The sequence below is a fragment of the Esox lucius genome, chromosome 16 (assembly GCF_011004845.1).
Source record: "Esox lucius isolate fEsoLuc1 chromosome 16, fEsoLuc1.pri, whole genome shotgun sequence".
NCBI classification, from domain to species: domain Eukaryota; kingdom Metazoa; phylum Chordata; class Actinopteri; order Esociformes; family Esocidae; genus Esox; species Esox lucius.
Window position 1 is genome coordinate 13,261,293 of NC_047584.1, and position 10,734 is coordinate 13,272,026.

At 40.7% G+C, this 10,734-nt stretch overlaps 1 protein-coding gene across 1 annotated transcript in view; it reads right to left on the reverse strand.

The window, feature by feature from the left end:
* Positions 1-6,524: 6,524 nt before the first annotated feature.
* The window catches only part of ramp1 (receptor activity modifying protein 1), a 51,459-nt gene continuing 47,249 nt past the window's right edge, over positions 6,525-10,734 (reverse strand). Inside the window, exon 3 of the mRNA XM_010897588.4 lies at positions 6,525-7,502. Within this exon, the coding sequence (XP_010895890.1) occupies positions 7,247-7,502 (256 nt within the window). The 3' untranslated portion in view covers positions 6,525-7,246. The remainder of the gene's footprint in view (positions 7,503-10,734) is intronic.

The following is a 10,734-nucleotide window of genomic DNA, read 5'->3' on the forward strand; positions in this document are numbered from 1 at the left end:
CCAGATGTAGTATTCTTTTTTTCTCCTTTGTAAGAGCCAAACAGCGATTCCCTTCTTTTTAAGTTGGAATGCGAGCGTACTTTATGTTTTCGACTCTAATATGTTTTTGTTCAAACGGCTCTGCAAAGCATATCTTTTCAGTAAGAAGGTTTGATTTGTTTTTGCTTCTCGTCAATCGAGTAAACAGCTTCACATGTCCAGGTGGTTCATTTCGTGGAAAATGGGGAGATTGGATTTGGGATGAGGTGTGTGGTTTATGTGCGGCGAGTCTGAAATGAGTGCCAATGTTTCTGTTATACCAGCTAGACAGAGGTTTGGTTGATCTGCCTCCCTCCTCTCTGTTCTCCTTTTTATTCTGTTAGTGTTTCCGTTTGTTCTTTCTCTGTTCTCTCTCGGTCTGTTTGGTGTGTAATGACCCAGTAGGCGTAAGGGCCAGCTCCTAGTTGCCCAGCTGTCTCCATGCCTTAACGCCTCCATCACTCAGCACTGGGGTCCGCTTCAGTCATGAATCTCTACTGATTGGAGCTTAAACAGAGTCAATTTAGACCTCTTAAGGCCTCAGCGGCAGTATACTGTATATCTATTGTTTTAATGCTTGTCAGACGGAAATTGCACCTGTCAAAGTTGATGCGTTTGTAAAACACTGAATTATTCTCAGTTCTGAAATATTTTTACGGGGAACAAAGACCCAGGTACTAGCTGTATAAAGGATTTACTCAGAGAGCACTTAAAACAGTGTGCCACATCATGTCAAGAGAAAACCAAGAACTTTCTATGAGGCGCAAACATACTGCCTTATGGGTGTATTTATAAAACCTGAGGATGCACTTATAATGCATTAGAACACTTGCTGTAAACTGTCCACTGAAGACACATGGAGCATATCAAGTGAAAGTAAGGACCTTTCAAAAGCCATCCTCATGTTACCTAATGTTCTACACAGAACCGTATCGCCACTAGAGGACACAGAGTACAGTACATTTGAAAAAGTGCCAGGGGTTGTACTTCACAACGCAGAGTGTTTTGACGCCAAGTCTGATGAAACGGGGGAAAGGGTTTTACCTCCAGGCGCCACGGGCAGATCAGGAGCCCCTGCGTTTTTACATAGAACAGGGAAATGAAAGGAGACACTGTTCTTGTCACATCACCCGCCGCCCGCGGATGGCCACCACAGGAAGCTACTGAGCAGGTGTAGTGGGATAGTGGGAGTGGGGAGGAGACTGGTAGCTCTGTGACCTCCAACGGCCCAACAGCAGTCAGAAATACAACCCATCAATGATCCAGAGATTCTGTTCCTCATGGAGAATTGAAACTATTGCCCTCTGTAGACTGTCGTGAAGGACAAGCTATTGCACTGCTTCCTGCTATGTAGAATGTGGGCCATATTTTTGTTATTGATCAGTCAATCGTCTGGCATAGAAAGCTGTCTTTGTGGTTTTGTCAGCTCGTGCAGCAAACAACTGGACGTAACGCTTCATACAATTCCCAGTCAGGTTCTCTCCCTTTATCTCATCAAATCCACCCACATGTAGAGAGAGAGTGAGAGAGGGAGATAGAGGGTGTTGTGGTGAGAAGCCTTTAGTCCTCTAGTTGGGAAAATAAACCCACACATTTATTCCACATGTGGGAGGTATTGAAGAGATTAGACTTCCATACAAACAAACAGCTCTTGGCGATGCCAATTTAAACAGAGGAAATAGAGCAGCGAATCAGGCTGAGAGGCTACTACGACGCTCTGAATTTCTCTCCCTGTAGCCAGAGGTACTGTAGAACACTAGGTCTAATTTGGTGCGGGTTACAATAGAAACATCCCCAGTTTAGGGACTGTGACCCTAGCTAGCAGTTTTCAAAAAGTAATTTACCGAAGGGACATTTCCTTGAAATTATTTTTGACCTAACGTTAACTTAAATCAAACAACATGGTGAAATGGATTGATTTTCGCATAACATTCACACAGCTCAACCAAACGTAAATCAAAAGCTGATGTTTAAACAGGATGTGTGGAGTCACTGATAACAGAGAATACCTGTGTGTGAATGAAGCAGCAGACATACCACGTGTTTATTTGCGTGTGTACATTTTCATCACCAGAATATAGCTACAATTTGCTCATATTTCAATGAAACATGGGGTTACTGTCATAAAGCAGAGTTATGATGCCTCTGGCTTACAAGATCTGTGTAGTCTCTACATACACACAAAATACACCCACCTCAAGGTCAGACGTATTAAATTGGGGGAGGGGGGGGGGGTCTCAGGGAGAGAAGGAGTCATTATGGACTCCTCATTCTGTTGCCGATGAAGAGGCCACTCTCCCACACTCCACAATGACAGAGTGGATAAGAATGGAGAAACACACATGCCATTTACATACATGTTTATATTTCATATTTTTGCCTTTCCTTTTATAATCTTCAATAAAATGTCCCTGTTGTCTATCATCAGTTTCTATCACCTTGTATTCTCATGTTTGAAACTCATTCACAAAGTCTCTTTAATGACTACTGTTCCACTCACTTAAAAAAGAATGCAGAAGTGGAGTGGAGTGGGTAAAAGAATAGACTGGCAATGACAATAATACTTCTAATGTACACAGTTGGCTTTTTCATTTTTAATGCTGTAAAATATATTGTCTGCATTAACAAATCATTTTTGGAGTGTCAACCATCTTTAGTCAAAGCTTTATTTGAACAGGACCTTTCAGGGACGGGCACCAAAACAAACTTTTTTTTTTGCAGCAGCAACATAACGGTATGATTTTGGTGCTTGTCTAGTGCTGAAGATGATTCATCTTTTAGGTAAACAAACAAGCCACATTGCCAATCAAATGCATGTTACTATTATTTAAGTGACCTAGCAGTTATTTAATTTTGGAATAATTTAATATAGACTTAAGTATTTGGTCTTAATTTTGCATCTACCAAAGGTGCAGGCCTCCACACAAGCCCCAATGTTGCAGCTACTACTCTGTGCAGGACTCCACACAAGCCCCAATGTTGCAGCTACTACTCTGTGCAGGACTCCACACAAGCCCCAATCTCACCACACTGTAGCTTAGAAATCAACCATCATGTGTGATTCAGGGTTGTATCAACTGGAGGGCCTGTATTCACTAAAAGTATTTAAATGTATGAATGAATTAAATTGTCCCTGCGCATCCAGCAGCTCTCCAGGTATATGGGCTGATATGTGTTTTATACAGCAGCTCTCCAGGTATATGGGCTGATATGTGTTTTATACAGCAGTTCTATTCTACTTGGTGCCTTGATCAAGAGCACAATGGAGGATATGGTTGAACTATGGGATCAGAGACCAAACTTCTCTTTATATTTACATGGGCTAAATATAGAGTCTGACCGTTATTGTGGTGTTTTGAGGGCTTGTTAATAGAAAATTGTTTTCCACAAACTCCTAAATTGTGATTAATCATGATAGCAAACGTGTCTAATCGCAATTCATTATTTCAAATGCTTGACAGCACTAGTTATTGGATATTATTTGCTGGGCTGATTACAGATTAGATATAAGAATAAGTAATGTGAAACTAAACATTTGAATTGTGTTTTTATCTGTTTTCTGGCAACATTTCTCCCATTGTATGATGTGAACTAGGAGTTCTGTGTCTTGTCAGTCAGACTATCTGACACTTGCTTGGGTTCAAAGTCAGATGAATTGTTCCACATCCGATTATTAAAGTATAAAGCTGTATTTCTGTCTTCAATTTCCCTTTTGAAATTATGCAAAGTGCTTTTTCTTTCTTTCTTTTAACCGATTTCAAATGCATCAAAGTGATTAATTACACTCTCATTAGTTCTGCACTCCACAACATCTCCCCTTTGTCTCTTTCCCTCTCTCTTTCTGTTCTACGTTTTCTCTTCCATTTCTCTCTCTTTCACATACACTAACTTTTTCTCATACATTCTCTCTCCCTCTATCTTTCTATTTGTCCATCACTGTCTTCCTCCCTGTGGAACTGCTACTTTGGTAATTAGCATGTTTCTGTGTCCCTTGGGACTTCTGTACTCCTCCAAAATCTCTCATGTTAGTCTATGCCAAAAATATCAGACGCATGATTGCATTTAGGCCCTGCGCCACATGGTAGGGTATTAACTTGGATCATTAACTTCAAGATTTGTAATTCTAGTATTTTCTCATTTTATTAATGATGCTGAATGTGTCTAATATTTGTTAAGCCACTGACTTCACAATAACACAAGTTTGTTACCGTAACAACGATGTGAGGGGTTCTTTCTTCCCAGAGGAGTGAAACACAATACACAATGTCATGATGCTAAGAAAAAGACAAAAGACACAAGACAAAAGCTCAAACCCAGAGTTTGCTGGGATTAGGCAACAAGTGGATACATAATTTTTACTGGATAGAGTGCAGCAGATTTAGTAGCAGATGTCTATTACAGATCCAACCCTCGTTGGCTGTCTGGCATAAAAAACAATGGTTTATATTGGGCATATGGTATATGGTATCAGTACTGACCATACTGTATCAGTACTGGTTATACTGTATCAGTACTGGTCATACTATATCAGTACTGGTCATACTGTATCAGTACTGGTCATACGGTATCAGTACTGGCCATACTGTATCAGTACTGGTCATACGGTATCAGTACTGGCCATACTGTATCAGTACTGGTCATACGATATCAGTACTGGTCATACTGTATCAGTACTGGTTATACTGTATCAGTATTTATAATAATATAAAGACATTGTCTCATATTGGAATGTAAGTTTCCTCTGGTGAACATAAGTGAGTCTGGATAACTTGATGTTTCTGTAGAGAGTAGGACACTAACCCATTTGGCCTGCAGAAAAGAATATGAAATGTCTGTTATAAATCACTGCAGACTAGTTTTAATCAGTCTCTGAGGCATGTTATAGTTCTCCCACGGTGGTATTTGTGTGTCTGTGTATGCGTGCTAAGTATGTGTGTGTGTGCTAGCATGTGCGTTTGTGTGTGGACGTGCTTACATGCATGTACATATGAATAATTTGCAAAAAGTATCTTTTCTCTCAGGGGGCTGTCTAATCTGCTCCAAGCTGACATTCGTTTATCTTAATAAAACAAGGCCATGTTTCAGTGTCTACACTTTGTAATGTCAGCAGAGCAAAAGGCCAATAGCCTTTTTCTCAATTTGTCTGTATTTTATTGGTTTGCTGGTAATTGTTGTTTTATGGTTATCAAAAGAATTGCATGTTCCATAAAACATACACGAGACTCTTTATAGTTTTTTGCACATTATATTACAAAAGCATATAGTTATTATTTGATTCATTTTGACAAACATATCGTAGTGTCAAAAGGCCCAGAGGTAAACTTTGTTATGTCAGATTATATTATATAATTGAATTAGCATGTCTCACTTCATGTGCTAAAATATGGATGAAACTAGTGGCCCCATAAAAAAAAACACTATTCAACTATAATGAGATGTGTCGCTTATATGTTCTGCCTTAAAAATAGTATTAACCTGTTGTCTCACTGAGAACTGACTATTGTCCTCTGGCTCGTTCTTCACTGTGTTCTTCCCAGAGTACACTGGATTCCACGTGAATGCCAGGCACTCATTTCAATAGTCCAAATGAGAGCAAGTCGCCTTCTTTTGCTAAGTTAAATTATAGACTTATATGTTAAACATATTGGTAGCCATTCAGGTGAATTTCCTGATCAAAGTCTAGTTAACTACTTCAAATGTAATCAACTTGACTAGCTTGTAGTTGCCATGGCAAAGGCAGTGATGCTGGTGCAAATTCTGCTCAGCATGTGTACAGCTATGTAAGCCATATTTTAGAGGGTCAAAATCACATTGTGTCATTGGTTAATGGTGACTGATGGATGACTTACAAACAGTAAGTCATTATTTATGATGCTGTGATTTGTAGATCAGGCAGGCGACTGGAGTCGCATTGATCCTTCTGAACATGGACGTACTTACTGTAATGGGATAAAAGTAAGGGTGGAGGTTTTGAACCGGAACTTTACTTGTCATCCATAAGGTTTAATAGACTTTTTGATAGGGGTGGTTTCTCCTCTGGGGGTTTTGTGGATTCCCCTAAGTTAATTTAATTAGTGCAATTTATTCTTAGCAATTTTACTATAACTATTTCACATGCTAAAATTGACATAGGTATTATGTTTAGATTATGTTTAAATTCTATTTCCATAGCCCCAAAAGTATATGTTTACCTAGCCAGCCAGTCTAGCTACAGAAAGCCTGACTATAGAGAAAGGTCTCCATTGTAATATAAAGGAAATTAGAAAGCCAAGGGCTTTTTCTCTCAGTACTAATAAGATGAAGAGCATCCCATAAAAGGCTATAAACAACATGCTCTGCTCTTAAAGGAAATGTCCCTATCCGGTGATGACAACCATTAGCCTGGCTAAAGACGCAATAAGGGGACTTACAAACCAATCAAATACAAGCCTTAGCTTGGGTGACTACACAGAGAAGGGTCATCATTCCAAACCACCCTTTGAACACAACTTTTTCACAATAATATGCTTTTAATCAAGGTTTGTGGTACACAATGGTACACAATGTCAATGGTGTTATTCTCTTATTTCCATATGTTTGTGATTCTATTTATTACTGACAGCATTTTGGCACAAAACACAAAGAAAAGGATGTGAAGGATGAGTAAAGAAATGTATTCAGACAGGTATAGACAGTCACCAGGGCAGAGTTAGGTTAGTAGAAGATTGATGTTTTTCAGGAGAGTAGAGTTAGGATGCAGACAGCATCCATGTGGCAGAAAGGTAACAGGACGATGCTTTCTATCAACCAATCAGTGACTGACTTTTAAAAGTTTATTCCAGAAGCTGTGATAAAGTGTCCCAACCTAATGCACATCAAATGACCTGATGTGTTCCAGAGGTCCTTTAAACCAATCCAACTCCATCTGATTCTCTACCTATTTCAGATTGGCAGACAAAGCTTTTTTTTAACCAATCATCCTGAGACGTCTAATGAGTGTACTTTTCCTCTTGCCTGTGGCTCTGTCTCCTGTCCAACACTTTGATAGTCCCACAGATGATCTATATGTTGGTCGATGTTGTCCTTGACACTGGCTTTGAAAGTCCTCCCAGTGTTTTGCCTGATTTCTGTACTGTAGAAGCAACAGTGTTATGTGTATTTGTCTCTGTCTCCGGTGGAGGGTGAAGGAGAGGCCTCTTCTGGACCCCTTCTCCCCTGACATGTATCCTGGAGGTTGGGTCCAGCCTCGCTACACCATGCCTTCACTGCGCTTGCTCCTCCACACCACTAGGGCGGTCATGAGCAACGTGACCAGGATTGGCACCACAATGAATGGCCCCAGGATACGGTTGGGCGGGTCACGCAGCAGCCGGCCTGTCGGGGCGCAGTCGTGGAAATAGTGCTTGTGGACGCGTATGAAGAACTCGTCCACCGCCCGGTTTGGCCAGAAGCAGTCCATCTTCAGAGCAATCAGATAGGTGCAGTTGGTGAGCTCACAGTAAGGCCTGCAGGGAGAGACAGAGGTGGGGGTCAAATCAGATCAACTAGGACAAGGTTGACAGTCTTTCATAATGGATTGAATAATAGCCTAGATATTTGAACATCTAGGACGTAATGGGGCTCTACATTGTTATGGAACACACCTGTAGGAACCTAGAAGGTAGGGCGAGAGACTTGGACTGTGAAACACACACACACGCACACGACCACTAATGGTGGGTAATCAACCCTAGTGTGCAAATCAATCTCTTCTCTCCCACTGCTCTCAATCATCCATCCAGTTACTGTGCATGTGTGAGTGTGTATGTGTGTTTATAGACCGCTGTTGAGCGTAATGATCCTTGGTAACACTAGAGGACAGGTACAGTAGAGCGTGAAAGACAGACGGTACCCCGTCCATCCACACACCCACTCCAACAAAGGTGTCCCCTCCCCTCGGAGCAAAGTCTCCACATGGTCGATCATCCATTCCTCCATCCTCCTGGTGTGGCTTGCCTAGCATAGCGGGGGAGTTTTTTCTAATCCACTGTCTTCCTTTTGACAACTCATGGGCCCCGCTCTGATCCCTGCCATCCTTCAGTTTTCCTACCAACCCCCAAGACTCAGCTAGTCATTTCCTCCATTGAGAGAGTGATGAGAGACCATCATGATGATTGATGGCATAGGAGCAGCCAGTGAAAGGGGCCCACTTTAGAGTTAGCGCCCTTTGATCGCTTTGGTTATTCTTTTCTAATTGTCATTCGTGCCGCTGTATCACATTCACTAACAGTTTTTACATTTATACATTGTAATAAATATATTTCATTGACGTATCAAATTTCACTCAAATTTGATTACATTTTAATGTTTATTGTAGTGGAATGAGTTCTGGGAAATTACGCAAATACTGTCAAACAATTGTACTTTTCTATTGGGATTGAACTTTGCGTGAACATCAATTTTCAGCGAGTTGCAACAAAAGATGGAAGTTAGAAGACATTCATAGTAATCAAAATATTTATACCTAAGCCCCAAAGAGAAAGAAACTAAGTTGCCAAAAGAGCCAAGTTCTTTATTCCCAAAGCATGGAAGAATGTCCAGGATCAAATGAAAGGGAAAGCTATTAAATTTTTTTGTGGTTGTCGTGCATTTTCAGTTGTCTCACACCTGTCGTAGGAGCTTGTAATGGGCCTAGGTTCATAATAGTAAAATGAATGGATACCTATGAGTCATAAACATATAAGTAGGCTATACTAGTGTTACTGTCAGTGTCTTTTGAAATCTGTTTATGATGTTTTATATTCTGTTGTTTTTGCTATAGACCTTTTCACCAGCTTCTGTGGAAATATGTCTCAGCTGGTGATTTGTGCTGTTCCCATGCATGTCAGGGTCATGATGATGCTCCCCTGTGGTTGGCTGCTGTGTTTCTGCTTGGTGATCCTAATAAGGATTTCACTGTTTGTGCTGACCGCTCACCAGACTGCTAAATGTATCGCTATGTGCATTCAGCATTCTGCTGCTGTCATGTTTGCGCTCCTTTTTTGCACAAACTTAGCAACAAAATAGCTTACGTTTCAGTTACAGAAATGTAGTTGTGTGTGGTAGGTTTATCGGGTCTGGGATATTGGTTAGGGCAGTGGTTCCCAATCAGGGTTACTAGGACCCTTGGGGGTACTTGGCCTCTCTACAGGGGGTACTTGAGAAAACTTATGACGCCATAGGCTTACTAGTGAGTACTCCAGGGGTACTTCAGGGGTACTTCAGGGCTACTCCAAGCTGAGCAAAATTCTGTTGGTGGTACAGTAATGAAAAAAGGTTGGGAACCACTGGGTTAGGGTATAGGGAGTAGAAGTGGCCCTTGGTATTTTTTTGCATACAGGCACTGTGGCTAATCACTACGGCTAACAGACATTATATACACGTATGCACATCACTTACAGATGCACAGCTGGTGGAGATCCCATTGTCCTTATTCTATTACACTGGGGAACTTAATTTCTGTTGAGTTGGATTTTGCCCTTGATTTAGACTAAATTTGGCACGCTGATTTCAGAAATACAGTCAGTTTTCTTCTTGCACGTCGAGATTTGTCTTTACCGCTTACCCTCTAAATAAACACAATTGTATTGTTGGTCCCGTAAAAGTCTGTATACAAGGGTTTAGCAGAACTTATGTAAGTTTGTTTTTGTTTTTCTAAGCCTGTGACTGTTCAACTTATTTTGTATTCACATACTTATTTGCTTTCTTTCAGATCACGGCTGCCTCTGTTAGCTGTCATCGTAAGTGTCTAAACAGCCCTGATTCATTTTGCTATATCTGTGGCAGTTTCACCATTCCTAGTGGGTAAACATCAGCCCAATTGTCAAGCAAGCCAAGTCAAGTCAAGCATTCTACAAAATAATCACAAATTTGTTGAATGCAGTATTTTTATGGTTTTTGAGACAAAGCGAGGGTATCCTGTAGCTCAAAAAGTTGATGTGATAGGAAAAAAACTGGGTCATTTTTGGATTCAGGGCCCAAAAGTTAGTCAAAAACAAGTGTCAGATCTAACTAAATGAAAATTGTGTTCCCCAGTGTTACATATATCATCTTTAAGATGGTTGGTAATTGTGACTGAGCTTGGCAAAAGGGGTACAGCTAATGTTCTATACTGATGCACTTTAACTGCTTTTCTGAAGACAAATGTCTTCTCCTACACAGTTCAGCCGGTCACTTTAACACAGTTCACATGTAATAGAAACAGCTTAGAAAGTACAACGTACAAGCTACAACCTCCCATGTATGTTGAAACAGAGACATGTTTGGAGTTCTTATGAATGTGTTACTTCTGAGTGGGTAATAGGTTCCAGTTAGCATGGGTGCCTTGTCTCTACCAATAATGCATCACCATATGCCCTCAGGGGACCTTGGAGGGAATACTAAAAGTGTTTCGGAAAATCATTCTGGGAAAGAAAGGGGACTGTCAACTAACCATTCATTTCCTCCTGCGATTAAATGTAGTAGATGATGTGGCGTTGCCAAATGTCTAATTTTGAAAAGCAGTGGTAATATTAACTTGCATTGTGTCATGTAAATATTGGTAATATGAAGTAATGATGTTGGTTGTGGATTTTATACATGTCATGGATGGATCACATAGGAGAGAATAGGGGCGTGTTCATATTTCTGTTCCCTCGCTGGGATCTTCTTTAGCGCTCCTCCAATCTCCTCTCACTGTGATGTTGCTACTTCCTGTTCATTTGTCTACACCCACTTAAA